Source organism: Anas acuta, chromosome 2 (genome assembly GCF_963932015.1).
Source record: "Anas acuta chromosome 2, bAnaAcu1.1, whole genome shotgun sequence".
NCBI classification, from domain to species: Eukaryota; Metazoa; Chordata; class Aves; order Anseriformes; family Anatidae; genus Anas; species Anas acuta.
In genome coordinates this window covers 135,945,143-135,959,847 of record NC_088980.1, presented here as the reverse complement: position 1 = coordinate 135,959,847, position 14,705 = coordinate 135,945,143, and the positions used below count along the sequence as shown (strand labels likewise).

The following is a 14,705-nucleotide window of genomic DNA, read 5'->3' as shown; positions in this document are numbered from 1 at the left end:
TTTGTTTGTTTGTTTTTATTTAGCTAGACAAATGAGACTCAGAAACGTTTGAGTTGCCCATAGCTGAATCAGTGAAGAACTGTTCAGTTAGATAGTTGCTGTTTTTTTTTTTTAAATCATGACAAAGACACAGTTGTAGCTTAGCAAGAACATGACGTGATGGCATGAGATGCCACATGCCTCTTAATGCAACATTCATTTCAAGACCTACTCTTTGGAAGAGAATTAAAGAATAATGTGCACATCGTGAAAGAAGAGAAGGACCTAACTTGTCCACCCAGACTCATTTTGCCATCTCTGTAAATGAAATCTTGGAAGATTCCGTGTTTTCCTAGGGTTTCTCTGTGGCTGTCCATGCCCTTGCTCTGCAGGATGAGGCCAGGCCTCTTGGCTGCCACCACCTCTGCCATGGAGTGGGAGAAAGAGTCCGCAGCATGGAAATAGGAGGCAGAGGCACGGGGTGCTTGCATGGTGGCATGATTCACCCCAGCAGAACCAGCTCCTGGCCTGGATCTGGGAGGTGTTTACATTATACCCCAGTCAGGCGGACTTAAATTTGAGCTAAAACCAGGGGCAGCCTGCGGGTGAGCCGCCTCTGCATTGCCCCGTAGGCAGCCTCAGCAGGCCCTGAGGCCGGAGCCGCCTCTGAATCCCATCCGCCATCACAGTCAGGCTTTGGAGCCTTCTAGAAATACCCCTGAGATTTTGCCTTCCCGCTGCCTTCCTACCAGCCCCACGAAGAGGCAGACAGGCCTGCACAGCCTCAGGGTTGCGCCTGCACATCATGGGTGCCTCAGGGTTGTTCTGGAAGTGCTAATTATTGCCATCCCCGGGTCAGGCCTCAGGGGCAGGCCAGCAGGCAGCCTGTGACATTAGGTGGTGCTGAGTTTACAGGCACCGTCGCCTTTTTCCTGCTCACACACCACGCAGTGGGCATCGCCACCCATCCTAACCTAGCGGGGCCCCCAGCAGGAGGGGTGCCCACAAGCCTGGGAGCATTTGCTGGCTGCTGAACCCCCAGCGAGTCTCAGATGAACAGAGGCCAGCTGTCTGAGCCTGTTTATCACATCAGAGCATTTACAAGGTTTAAATAAAAAGCACCTAATGCACGTAACTTGTGCTGAAAATACCGAACCTGGGGCGGCTGTGCTGGTTTCGCACAGAGATTTGAGCACGAGCTCTCCCCGTGTGCGCAGCATGGCACGTGCCTGCTTTGAACACGGGCGAACTTGCATTAACACGATGGGAAGGAGCAGCTACATTCTAGCACACCAGTGATCCATGCAAAATGGGTCACCGGGAGATTTAGAAACTGTACCTTTCAATCCCAGCCAAGGAGGTGCATCAAGGCACGCTGACGTGAAGCACGACTGACACACCTCGAGGCATCTTCAGTGCACTGAGTGGTGGTGGTGCCAAAGGATGTCAGCTGGCAGTATCGGAGACAATGCCTCGTAAATAAGCTCAGAGGAAAAAGGGGAAAGAAAAAAAAAATCTTGCTTCCTCTTACGCTTGAAAAAAAAAAAAAAAAAAGAAAACCAATCAATCAATCAATCAATGTCTCCTTCCCCCCCAGATGAATGAGCAGGTCTCCAAAATGCCCCGACGTGCAGAATAGCCCTCTCAAGGGAGCTGCGGTCTGACGTGCTGCCAAGGAGCGGGAGGCTCAGCACTGCCTGCGGCAAGGCGCAGCGCCGGCAGGGTGCTCGGCGCCTGCACCAGGTGAAGTTCCTCCTCTGCAAAGCCAGAAGTCCAGGGGATTTTTTCTTGCACAGAGGGGAAGCTGCAAGGACTGGGGTTTGCAGCCTTCTCCCAGGCTCAGCCCACAGCCCTGTGAGGCGATGGAGCCACTCTCTGGATCTGAGGAGAATTTCAGGGAAGCAGAAGTCCTGCTGCTGCCCCGGTCCTGCCGGGAGCAAGGTGGTGGTGGATGGGCCACCAAGGCCTGGAGACTGACTCATTTGCTCTCATGCAGCCAGGGGACTGCCCAGCACCTTCCTCATGCTTTTAAAGTTTTAAATTGCTGTCTCAAGCCAATCTGCAATGCAAAATTTAATCCCTGTCCTGGGAAAAAGGGAAGGCAGCGTCCCACTGGCAGTGCTGTGCCACGCACAGCTCCAGCTCAGCCATGTGGGGACGGAGGTGCGAGGCCACCGTGCTGGGGACCAAATATTTTCGGGTCTTGCTCTGCTCATCCGAAATTCCTGCTTGGCTACAAGCCGTGGCTGAAAATTGCACCCTGCAAGCAGTGCTCAGCCTCCTGGGAGAGGCTGGGAGGAGGGGGGGGGGAAGCCTATACCTCCCGTTTCCTTAATTCCACAGATTTAGGAAAAAATTTTGCTGCCCTTGGCATAAAGATTTTTGCATTTCTCGTTTCTTCTCCTAGAAGATTTCAGGCAAAGTTTCGTAAATAAACAGCTGCATCTGGATTTTTTATTTTTAAATAGAGTTTTAAATTAATGCTTTATGCAGATGCCATGCCTTTATTTTGAAGGTAAACAAATGTTTTTTAATCTAAGTATTTAATAACTTCAAAAAAAAAAAAAAAAACTTTTTGGCTAATAGGTACCCTGTGTTTGCCATAATTATACTTCTATAAATAAGAAAAAGAAGATACAAGAGCTTCTGTAATCAGGGAGGAAAAGAGATGCTATGAGGAGGGAATTTTGAGCTGGAAACATATTAATATAAAAGCTACATATGCTTGTGTAACATAGTTTAGTAAAACAAAGTCGTCCGTCTACACGAAGAGCCTCTATGCAGTTACAGAACGATGAGCACAGAGCTGGTGGAGGGTGACTGACAGCTCAGCTGACTGACTCTCTCCTGACATTTTGGGGATGGCGCGCAGCTTTTCTTGTTCACCACAAACCTTTTGACCTCGGGGCTCCCAGGGCCATGCTGGTGGCTTTGTGCCAGACCTGGTGTCACTAAAGTGGCCTGGGTCTGCCTGTGGCACCTGCACGCACACCTGAGCAACATGGGGATGTGGCATCTGTCCTTGCTGGGGAGGGCAAGGAAGGACTGGCAGAGTGTGAGAGGTACCAGGCAGGAAAAGCGAGGTGTGGGTTAGTGAAGAGAAGGGAGCTCGTGTGAGCTTGTAGCTGGAGGAGGCAACAAGTGGAAGCTGGAAGGGGCAGGTTCAGAAAGGGAAGGAGGTGGGAGGGAGAAAAAGTTCAAGTAATTAAAAATCTGGATGCATTTTACTCAAATGGATTCAAACAGTGGGACCCAGAGCACCACATGTCCATGCCACGGCCCTGGGGTGCTGCTGTGCTGTCCCCATTTAGATCCAGGCTGTGCCTGGCTGTGGGGTCTCCTCCTTGGAGCCCTTCAGCAGCCGCCTGGACGTGGTGCTGGGCACCCTGCTCTGGGTGTCCCTGCTTGGCCACGGGTGGCACCGGCTGGCTCCAGAGGGCCCTGCCGGCCTCAGCCACTCTGTCACTCTGTGATTCTGTAGTCCTGGGGTGGGACTGGCACTGAGGATGGTGTTGTCAGCAAAGCTGCTGTGGCACTGGGAGTGCCGGTGTGGAACAGCGTGGGCTGCAGGTGCTGAGCAGGAGAAGCCTTCGTAGCAAAGCGTTGTGCGCACACAGCTGAACCGAGCTGCTCCACCACCAGCCGTGACAGCACTCGTTCCAGCAACTCATGTACAAAGAGCTCAGTTAGTACATATAACTTCAAGGACCATGATTTTTTTTTTTTTTTTGGTCTGATTTGGCCCCCCAAAATGGAGATTGTGGCTGCAATATCCTATTATCTGCTGCGCCTTGTCCCCAGCGCGGCCAGCCCTTCTGCCTGCTGCCCACCACAGCTGTCTGCTGTCTGTAACGCAGCCGAAGGCGCTCAACGAGCAGTGCCAGCGCAGGAGCAGGAGCCGCAGTGTGGGAAATGAAGGGACAACAAGGGACAGAGGAGCAGGCAGAAGCGAGAGGCAGGTGCTTTGGGAAGCACCAGGAGCACATAGCTGTGCGCCGTGTGCTGGAGCAGAGCTCCCCAGGGGGAGAAAAGTACTTTGTACAGAAACAAATGGCAGTAACGGGGATATTACTGCGTTTAGTGTTTGCATTGGGAAATTCAGGATGGCACTTTATGGCTGTAAGAAAACTAGCCCTGCCCCACAGATAGCTTTACAGAACCTGTTTCTCTTCCAAACAGGGCTAAACACAACGAACCGCATATATATTGTAACGTGTCTTTTATAGCTGCCTCCGAAGTTTCCCAACAAGAGATAATCTTTTAAAAGTGAATGGAGCATGTCAGTGCCATTGGAAAGTATATTGATGTCAAAGAGAAACACTAAATCAACCTCTGACATTTTAAGATTATAGCTACTGGTTTAGATTTAAAGTACAGCCAAGGGACCGACTGGTGGAGATACTTGTCGCTGCCCCTATTCAGCTCTTTGGTCTTTGTTCCGTCCGCTGAACTTTTGAAATCCCGAGAAGATAAATTTACAGTCTGTGTCTGCTCAGTGGGAAGACTGTTAAACAAGAAACCCCAAACAATTAAATAAAACCTTAGCTATATGCGATCACTTTAATTTAGTCCTTTGATATGGTTCATCTGATTAAGTTCTTTCCAAACAAACTGCGCGTCGAGCCTGGCCTAGGAGCAGAATAAGCCCATATGTATCCTGACAGGGGTGTTTACTCGAGCAGAGCTATCCCAGCCTCGCTGTGCACACTCGGTTCTGAGAACAAGAAACTGGGGACACAAAAGGGCCTGGGGACAGGAACTCGGAGAACAATAAGGGTAGAGAAGCTTAGAGGAAATAACCTACTGGGAGAATGGGAATGCACTGGGAATAGAAAAATCAGTCAGACAGGAAGAAATCAGATATTGGGAAGATGCCCGCAGAGAGGGAGCAAGGGATGTCTGCGGAGAGAGGTTGGGGTGGGGGGGTGTGCTGGGAGGGAGGACACGCTGCCAGCCCTGGGGGGACGAAGGGTGCCCCTGGGGTGCGATAGCAAGGGAAGGGGTGCCAGTCAAGGCGGGTGAACAGAGCAGATGGCCCTTAAATAAACTTAGATGAGGGAAGCTGTCCTACAGCCAGCAGAGCAGTATCTCTGGCTGCAGAGACATTTCTTTTCCCTCCCTGCACGGGAGCAGGCAGGGAGATAGGCCTCGTCCACCTAAGAAATTTTGGCTGGGTTTGAGATGGCCTCGCCTGCCCCATCTGTGGAAATCCACCTGGCTGCCTCGGTCTGGGGCAGAACGGGGCTGGCTCAGGGGTCCGTGGCCCTATGTGGGGTAGGGAGCAGCAACGCAGCCCTTTCAGCACCAGCCACGGCTCAGGCACTGCTGGTTTTGGCTTGCTGCTCGTTAACAGGGTTCGGGTTCTCTGCTGCAGGACCAGTGAGGGATGGGGACACCGCAGCCACCCCACCCCAATCAGCATCTGCTGACCTACACCAAATGTGATGTGTCCCCAAAGAAGGGCACATCCCAGAGCCCTGGCATCCACCGTAGTGGGGCATGGGAGTGGAGCCCCCCTTATTGAGCTGGGGCCGGGGGGGTGTCCCGCAGAGTCAGAGCTTGCTGGGGCAGGGGGGGAGATTTCTCCTCATCTGGACCAGATTTTGGGAGAGGAGGGGGGCAGGACGGGTGTCCCAGCCTGGAAAAGATGAACTTGGGGGTCCTAAATTATGGGGAGGAGTGTGCTGGGAGCAACGAGGGTTGCAGAGGAGGGGGTTCACCTCCACATCTCCCTACGGTAATGGGAGGGAACAACACGGGGGTGACCGGAGGCATTGGTGAGGGTGAGAAGGGGGGGGAGGCTCCGTGCCTCCACCCTGCTACCTGTGAGCAGGGCCCCCCAGGGAAGGGAAGGGGGGAATGGGGGGGATGAGGGTCTCCCAGGGGGGTGAGCAGCCAGCACGGGGGTCCCTTTCCTCCCACCCACCCCATGCTTGGCAGTGGGAATGGGGTGAAGGATACGGGGGGGGGGGAAACGTAAGGGGGGACTGCCAGCGCCCCCGGCCCTGGAGGGGTCCGCGGGGTCCCGGGGCGGTGCTCGGGGCTCGCTGTTTGCTCGCCGAGCGGTGGGGAAGGAATCGTCTTCTGCGGGATAAAGTCCCTGTCTACGCGGGTGAATTGCCCGTGGCCAAAGTCTAATGGCAGGGGACTATCTCCTGCAATCTCCACGAAAGGGATGACTTTTACAATACATGGGCTGATTGCAAATAAGTTACTAATAAGCCGCTTTGGCGTAAGAAGGGCTCTATACATTATTTCCTAAGATCTTGTTTATTTGCAAGTATTTCTTTCTTTCTCTTCTTTTTAGAAAAAAAAAAAAAAAAGTATTTCGTTCGGGAAAATAATAAAAGTACAGAAGTTAATATTTAGACATTCGTAGTATTAAGTAATAGAGCTATAAACTCTCAAATACGGCACTTTCATTTTACTTAACAATAGATAACACAAAAGCAACAGTGAAACAGGCCAAACAAAAGCGATCACCAAAATTGTTGTGACAGTACAATTACCCGACTAGGAAATTTATTCAATATGCTTTACCATTGCATCGACACAGCAGGAAAAAAAAGCCCAAACGTTCAGAGAATAATACAACCAGGCAGGAGGTATTTGGAAAAAAAAAAGGATTTATTTTGAAATACACTTTTTTTTTTTTTTAATTTTTTTTTTTTTAAGAGATACTTTTGACTCCCGGATTTGTTATCGCCGTGCATCTGACATGACAACACGAAACGAACAAACAACGAAAACCACATTTCTGTACAGAGCTCTAAAATGAGCCGCGAGTATCTACAAGGAGTAGCTTTACGCCTCGGTGTGGCTTGGAGAGGGGCCCGATCCTGCAGTCCACGCTCTCTTAAACGAGTTTTGCAGACGCGTGCTAGGAAAGATTGGCCCCTGAGCCTGCCCTGCGTTGTGTGTGTGTGTGTGTGTGTGTGTGTGTGTGGGTGCACGCCTGTGACTTTCTGCCATACAGTCCTTGAGTAAAATGAGCAACTCGGAGCTGCGGGCGCGGGTGCGGGGTCCCGGGCTGCTCTAGAAGTCCTGCCGGGGGGTGTGAGTTAGGCTGTGCCGCCGTAGATCACAGTTTCGCCTGAACACTTTGCCGCACTGCTCACAGTTGTAGGGCTTGATGTCTGTATGGGTAAGAAGGTGAGTTTTCAGGTTACTTCTCTGATTAAAGGTTCTTCCACATGTGGGGCATTTGTGTGGAGATTCCTGTTCAGATTTGAAGCAAGCAAAGGATTAATCCTTCACAAACTACCTGCCTTTCGCGTATCGCCTGCGCTTTTCGGTAGCAAAAACGCTTGAAAAAGTCGGGAAAAGCGGCGCGGCCGCCCGAGGTGGGACGGGGGGGGGACACACGGCGACATCGGCCGCGTCCTGCCCCGCGCCTCGGGGGCTCCGGCGCCCCCCGCGCCTCCCCCAAACGCAGCCCCGGCCCCGCGCAGCCCCCGCGCAGCCCCCGCCGTCAACGAAAAAAGCCCCAAAAGGGCCGCGAGGATAAAAACAAAAGCGAAGCTCGCTCCCCACCGCCTCCAGCCAGCCCGGAGCGGCGGCGGAGTTGAAGCCCCGGCTCTCGCCGCCCCGGTTGCCGCAGCCCCGTCCCCGTGGCAGCCCCGAGCCGTGCCGAGCCGTGCCGGCGGCACACGAGCGGAGAAAAAAGGGAGGGCAGCGCCGGGCTCACCTGCATGTGGAGGGTTTTGTGGACCGCCAGGGTCCTGGACTGGCAGAAGCCCTTCCCGCACTCCTGGCACTTGAAGGGTTTCTCTTTGGAATGGATGTACCTGCAAAGGGAGGCAACCGCGGGGGTGAGCGGCGCTGCCGGGACCGCGGGGGGGACAGACAACGCGGCTCCCTCCCCCAAACCCCTCTCCCCTCTTTTTTATTTTTTAAATTTTTTTGCCTTTTTTTACGGCGAACCCCATCGGCTCACAGCGCTGCCGGCGATCCGCAGCCGCTCCGCGGGGCACGGCCGGGGGAGCTCCGCCGGCGGCAGCGCAGCCCCAGCCCCGGTCCTCTGCCCGGCGGCAAAGCCGGGGGGGTCCCCGCCTCGCCCCCCCACCCCAAGCAGGACCCCGCTTCGCAAAGGGGTCTCCGAGCAGCCCCCTCGACGCCTTCACCCCAGCCACCCCCCTCGGAGCAGAGCGCGGGACCCCGCAGGGCTCAGCTTTTGGGTGATTTGGGTTTATTTAATTTTTTTTGGGGGGGGGTCCCCGCTGCTTTCCCTCTCAGCTCGGCTCAGCGAAGCCCACCCTCCCCCTCTGCTCCTGCCCCTCACCGGTGGTCCCGCAGGTGGTCCTGCCTCCGGAAAGCCTTGTGGCAGATGTCGCAGGTGTAGGGCCGCTCGTCCGTGTGGGTCCGCTCGTGGATGAGGAGGTTGTAGGACTTGGTGAAGTGCCTGCCGCAGAACTTGCAGATGAATTCCTTTTTCGTCTTGGAGGGCAGGCGGCCCCGGGAAGGCTTTCTGTCCGGGGACAGCTTGCTGATCCCCGACAGGGGGGACGCCAGTCCGGGGCTCAGCTTGGCCAGCTCGCCCACTTTTGGGGGATCCTCCTGCGTGGCGGCCACGGCCAGGTTGGCAAAGTCAAAGCGGGGCCTGTCCTTGTGCAAGGCCGGGAGGACGTGGGCGATGGCCCCTTGCTTGGGGTGGAAGAGGTGCGTGGCGAAGGGGAGAGCGGGGAAAGGGAAGCGGGAGTCCACCAGGCCCTGGGCGGCCGCCATCTCCGTGATGGTGGAGCGGGTGATTTCGTGCACATTGGGGTAACCCAATGTCCAGTGGTTCATGTGCATGGTTTGCACGGCGCTGAGTCCGTACAGACCTTGCAGCTGGTCCACAGCTGCAGGGAAGGTGTTCACAGCCTGGAGGAAGGAGTAGTTGGTGAGTTGCAGGGATGGGTGCAGCGGGATGGGGGCCGGCAGCGCCTTGCTGCCCATCTTCCCGGGGCGGCGGAGCTGGTGCCTCTGCTGGCCTTTGGAGACGGGGACGAAATCCTAGGGAGAGAGCAAAGGGGAAAAGGAGGGGAGAGAGACTTTTACTGAAAGCGCCGTGGGTTTTTTTCCCCCTCCCCGGGGCCGAGGCGAGCAGCCGGGGCCGCTGCCGTGTTCCTGCCCCCGCTCCCCGGCCCGCCGGCGGCCGCCACCGGCGCGATGGCTGCGCCCGCAGAAACGAAAGCGTGAAAAAAAAAATAATAAAATAACAACACGGATCAAAATAGCCCTCCCAGAAGCACTCCTTCAACCGAAACTTAAAATATTATTAAAAAAAAAAAAAATAGAAAAAAATGAAAGCCTGGCTCCCATCAGACAAACCGCGGAGAAACGCGCCCGGGACGCGCAGCCGGGGCCGCTCCGCGGGGTCCCCGCGGTCCCAGCGCGGCCACCTCGGAGTCTCCCCGGGGTCTCCCCCTTGTCCCCCCCTTGCCCCGAGCCGGCCTCCGGCCTCGCTGCCAGCCTGGGCTCGGCCTCCCGCAGCCCCCGGGGCGCGGAGGCCCCGACCCCGAGCCCTCCTTGGCCGGGACCCCCCCGGGAAGGCGCAGGGTGCGAGCGCGGAGCCCAGGCAGGGCCCGGGGTGGTGGTGGTGGGGGCTTTTTATTTTATTATTATTTTTTTTAATCCCCGCTCGGCTGCTTATTTTTCTTCCTTCAACACCAACCCATTTATCAAGATAATCGAGGGAGAGCGGAGCGGCTCCTGCCCCCCACACGCACACCTCCTTACCCCCGCCCCCCCCCCCCCTCCACACACACACACACCTCCCCCCCTCTTCCCCGAGCTGCCGGTCCTAAATAAATCCACTTTGCGCTCAGATCCCTTCCAGATGGCCCCACACAGCCCAGCCGAGCCACCCCGGCTGCGGCCGGCCCCGAGGCCTCCCCGGCCGTCGGTGGCTTTCGCTCGTCCCCTGCTGCTCGAAACCGTCGGGGAGCGGCCTGCAGCGGGACCCCCGGAGCCGCTCAGCTCCCTCCAGGCCTGGGGAAAGCTCCGGTCCCACCGCCCTGCTTCGGTACCGGGAGCCCAAGCCGGGGAAAAGGGGCTCCTGGCCCGCACTGGGATTTTGGGAGGGCCGCGGTTGAGCCAGCTCCTCTTGGGGTTTATGAGCAGGGGCGGGCAAGGCGTGCTTTCCAAAAATAGAAAATATCAAAAAATATATATAAATCATCATAAGAAAAAAAAATTAAACGGCCTTATCCTTAAAAAATAAAAAAGTTATATAGGTCACCACGTTCATAAAAAAAACAGCAATTAGAAAATAAGGAGTAAAAGGGAAGGTCGAGGCCGCCGAGCTGGCCCCGCACGGAGCCCTCCAGGCCGCCGCAGGGCTGGGGCTGCCCCGCCGGCTCCCCGCAGCCTCGGCCCCTCGGATGGGTTTCAAACCCCTTCGCCCCCAGCCCCTGCAGCGCTCCGGGCTGGCCCCGCGGAGAAGAAACGCGGAGAAACCTCTCGGGGGGGCATCCCCGAGCGCTCCCCGCTCCCATTTTCGTTTTCTTCGGGCCGCGGCTCGCCGCTGCCCGGCTCCCCCCGTTCGCTCCCGCAGCGTTATGGGGGCGACCCCGCGCACACGGCGACGTTTCTATTTCTTATCTTTTTATATAAATATATATATATTTTTTTCTTCGGGGAGGTGGTCGCACGGAAACCCCTTATTTTTAAAGACCTCGCAGCGGCGGCTCCTTGCTCCCACTCCGCCAGGGAACACCGCGGAGAGGGGAAAAACCCTCCCGGCCCCGGCGAGCTCCGGGGCTCGTTTGGCACCGCCAAAGGGACCCCGCAAATCTGGGCGAAAGGAGCGCGCCCAGCGCCGAACCCCCCATTTTTAACCCCAATTTTTCCACGCGCCCCCCTTGCCCCAACCGCGCTACCCCTGGCGCTGCTCTTTCTCGGGGCGGGGGGGGGGGGAACACCATGAAAACCTATCGAAAAAAAAAATCCCACCGCCGAGCGTCCCCGTGCCGGCTTGTAAGGCCACTTTCCACCAAGGTGAAGGGGGGAAAGTCAACCAAAAACGGATGTTACTTAAACCTTGGCACTTCCTTTTCCCTTCCCATCCAGGGCGCTTCGTTGAACGACGCCTGCTGTCTCCGCGGCGAGCCCCTCGCTACCTGCCTGCCCCCGACCCTACCCGAGCCGCCGTTCCCCTTCCTCCTGCTCCGATTTAGGGCCGGGGAACGGCCCCGGAGCTCCCCGGGTCCACCTCCAGCCCCCCGCGGCCACCCCCGGCTATTTCCACGGGGCTTCGGCAGTGAGACCCCAGGAAAAAAAATAAAATTAATAAAAAAAAAATATAAAAATAACTCTTCCCGGTAGGATTTTGGCGTGAACACCACCACCGAGCTTAACGGGGTGGGGTGCGGGAGGGAAAAAGGGGGTGCCCAAAGGGTGGCACTCGGGGACCCCACGGCCGAGCCGCCCCCCTCCTCTCCTCTCCCCTCCCCTCCCACCGACGGCACCGGGCAGCGCTTACCTACCGCAGCGGGCTGCTCCTGCCGGGCCTCCCGGGGCAAAAGCGAGGCGGCACCTTCACGGAGCCATTACATCCACAGCTTGGAGGGGTGGCGAGAAGCTCAGCGGGGCCGGGACCCGGCGGCGGCCGGCATGGTGGGGACGTGGGGGGCTGCAGCTGGGGGTCGTGGGGCGGCGGTGGCGGCGGTGGCGAGAGGGGGGGGTCCGCGCGTGTCCCGCTGTAAAGCCGCCTCCTGCCTTCGAGCCCGGCGAGGCTCGGCGCGAGTGTGAGCCGCCCCCTGCCCGGTCCATCACATTTCAGCGGTGAGTGGTGGCGAGGAGCCGCTGTCCCCGCCCGCCCGCCCAGCCGCCGGCCCACCCCGCGGCGCGCACAGCCCCGCGCTCGGGGCCGCGCACCCGCCCCGGCCCGCCCCCGGCCCGCCCCACCGTGCTGGCCCCGCTGTTTACTCGTGTTTGGGTAGCAACTGGGCTTTAAAGGGGCAGGATCGGCCCCCCTTTTCCTTGTCCCCCCCCTCCCAGCACGGCGTTACCTAAGGTGACTCGTGTCCCCCCCCCCCCTCCTCCCCTCCTCGCAGCGCCGCAGCCGGGGGAGGCTCGGGGGCGCGCACCCCGCTGCCGGCCCCGTTGGGTTTTCCGCAATCCTATGCCCTGTTCAGCACCGGCTGTGAAATAAACCTAAAAAAAAAACCCAAACTCCCCCCAGAGCAGAGAGGGGCCCGGCAGGATCGGGAGGCGCAGGTAGCGCTCACGTCCAAAGGGCTCCGCGGCCGCCATGGCAGGTCGCCCTCCGGGCCACCACCTCCTGGAAGCTCCTGGGCTTGCCCTCAGCAAGCCACCGGGCGAAAAGCAGCGGAAAAAAATCCCTCTGTGTGTACGGGGGGGGACGCATCGGTGTGCGGGGTGCCCCCGCGCAGCCCCGCACCTGGGGCAGGCAGGGAGCTTGGGGAGCGGTTTCGGTTTTCGTGCCCGGGGAGTTGGGGCTGGATTCGGCCTCACTCCGGATTGCTCGGCTCCAAAAAGCGCTGAGCTCCTCGCTCCGCACCGCTTCGGGCCGGGGTTTTGGGGAGTTTTAATAAGAAGGTTATCTTTCTCTATGCATTGCTGAAATCCCAAGCGGGGGAGGGATTTTTTTGTACAACCTGGCCGGCAGATCCGAGGCTCTGAGTGTAAAAAGATGTGAGGAGAAATGGCGTGTGCGAAGAGCTCTGAAAATGGCTCAAGGTAGGCTGTGTGGCGTTCAACTCAAGCCCGATGAAGAGAAGAGGACGCAAGCGACGTTTGCATTGGGATTTTTTTTTCTTTTTAATATATAGGAGAAAAAAATATCCCAATTTGGGGTGGGCAAGGGGAAGCTTTGGACGTGTCCCCGCGCCGGGAACAGGAGCGCAGGCTCTTGATCCTAAAGGAACGCGCGGCTGTAAACCCCGGCCCCATAAACAAACGGCATTTGGGCTCCTCGACCCGAAAACGCCGGCGGGGGAGGCTCCACTTTTGGGGAGCCCGAAGCGGGGACCCCCGGAGCCCGCTGCGGGGCCAGGTGCGGGACGGGGCGCGGGGAACGGGGCCGAGCCGGGCCGGGCCGGGGCCAGCGGTGCGGTGCGGTGGGGGGGCCGGGTCCCCGAGGGGTCGCATCCTGCTCCGGGGCCGGCTGGTCGAGAACGAAGCGGCCACCGGAGTTTTTATTCTCCTTTCCCACCCCGCGCTGCAGCCTTTCGGGGGGCCGTGGGGACCCCTCCCCGTCGACAGAAAGGCCGGAGGGGGTTGTTTCTCCTCCACCTTCGTTTCTCGCCTTTCCAGCGAGGCAAAGAAAAGCCGCACTTGTTGGGAAAAAAAATAATAATAATAAAATTTAAAAAAAAAAAGACAAAAATCAAACAAACAAAAGCCCGAGCTCGGGAAGCGCCCAACCGGCCGCCCAAACGAAAAAAAGCCTCCAGACCCCAAAACGGGAGAGGGGAACGAAAAACTCCCCGGGCCGCTGGCTCCGCAGACGGCTGGCGGTCCGAGGCCGGTCCGGGAGAGCGGGGAACCCCGCGGGCAGCTCGGGCCGGCTGTCCCCCGCTGTCCCCGGCCAGCAGGTGCTCGGCGACAACCCCCGGGGAGCCCCTGGGGGGGGACCCGTCGGACCCCGACCCCTCCGCGCCCCCCCGACGGCGGTGCCCGGCTGGCCCCGACGGCAGCGGCCACGGCGGCTTGTGGGGCTCGGGGCTGCTGTCCCCAGCAGGTGCCTTCCTCCTTCCACTCCTCCTCCTCCTCCTCCTCCTCCTCCCGAAGCTGCTGCAGCTCAGCAGAGCCCGCGGCCGCGCCGTGCCCGGGGCGGTGCCGGGCGGTGCGGCGGGGGCCCGGGAGCCCCGCACCCGGCCCGCGGTGCTGCAGCGCCCCCTGGGGGGCTCCTGGGCTCACGCCGCCCCCCCCCGGCTCGGCTCGGCACGGCCCCGGCTCGGCACGGCCCCGGCCCCGGGGCGGCGGCGGCTGCCGGCAGCGTGTGCCGTCGGGCAGAGCCGCAGTCCCCTCGGTTTTCTCGCTTGTCTTTCTTCATTCGGATTTATTGCATTATTATTATTGTTTTTCCCCAAAATCCAAACCCGCAACGGGGGAAAAAACACCCCGTTGGGATGCGGGGCCGAGCCGTCGGGGAAAGGGGCTCCGGGAGCGCCGCCGGGGATGCTGCGGCACCGGCGACACCGGGGACACCTCGGGGGGCTCTCGGTGGCTCTGCCGCCTCGGTGCTGCCCGCTTCGGGAGCCGCCCCGACGGTTCCCCGAGGGTGCTACGAGCCCGGGGGCAGCGACAGCATCGCCGGGCCCCCCCCGGGGCTCCGCGGCTCCTCGCCGGGGTCCCCCCGCCGCCCCCCGGCACCGGGCGGTGGTCGGGTCCCCCCTCGGGTCAGGCCGGTGCCTTAAACGGCTCGGAGCGAGCACCCTGGACTTAGTTCGTTTTCCTTCTATTTTTTAAAATTTGTCATTATATTTTTTTCTTGCTTTTTCTTTCTTTTTATTTTTCTTTTTATTCTTTTGAGGAAAAAGAGTGTCCGCCCGTCTATGTGACACCCGATTCCGCCGGTGGTTCTTGGTGACAGAGCCAGCACCCACTTCCCTCGGCTTTTTTCTGTTTTGTTGTTGTTTTTCTTGCTGTTTTTTTTTTTTTTGCTGATGTTTTTATTGACGTTTTTAACACGACAGCCCCGAGCTGCCGGCGTTCAACACCCACGCGTGAGCGGCAGGAGGGGGACACGGCGGGGGCGATCCCCTCGCAGCATCACC

General features: G+C 58.3%; 1 protein-coding gene across 3 annotated transcripts; it reads right to left on the bottom strand.

The window, feature by feature from the left end:
* Window positions 1-6,585: 6,585 nt before the first annotated feature.
* OSR2 (odd-skipped related transciption factor 2) lies at window positions 6,586-11,771 on the bottom strand. 3 transcript variants are annotated; one of them, XM_068672342.1, is made up of 4 exons: window positions 11,444-11,771; window positions 8,261-8,973; window positions 7,667-7,766; window positions 6,586-7,197 (listed from the first exon to the last, which is right to left on the bottom strand). In XM_068672342.1, exons 2-4 carry the CDS (start codon window positions 8,914-8,916, stop codon window positions 7,015-7,017), a joined length of 939 nt encoding a protein of 312 aa, XP_068528443.1. In that variant the 5' UTR covers window positions 8,917-8,973; window positions 11,444-11,771; the 3' UTR covers window positions 6,586-7,014. The 3 variants fall into 3 exon arrangements, with proteins under 3 accessions (XP_068528443.1, XP_068528445.1, XP_068528444.1); XM_068672344.1 differs by having other exon boundaries at window positions 6,586-7,115; XM_068672343.1 differs by having other exon boundaries at window positions 11,448-11,771.
* Window positions 11,772-14,705: the final 2,934 nt, after the last annotated feature.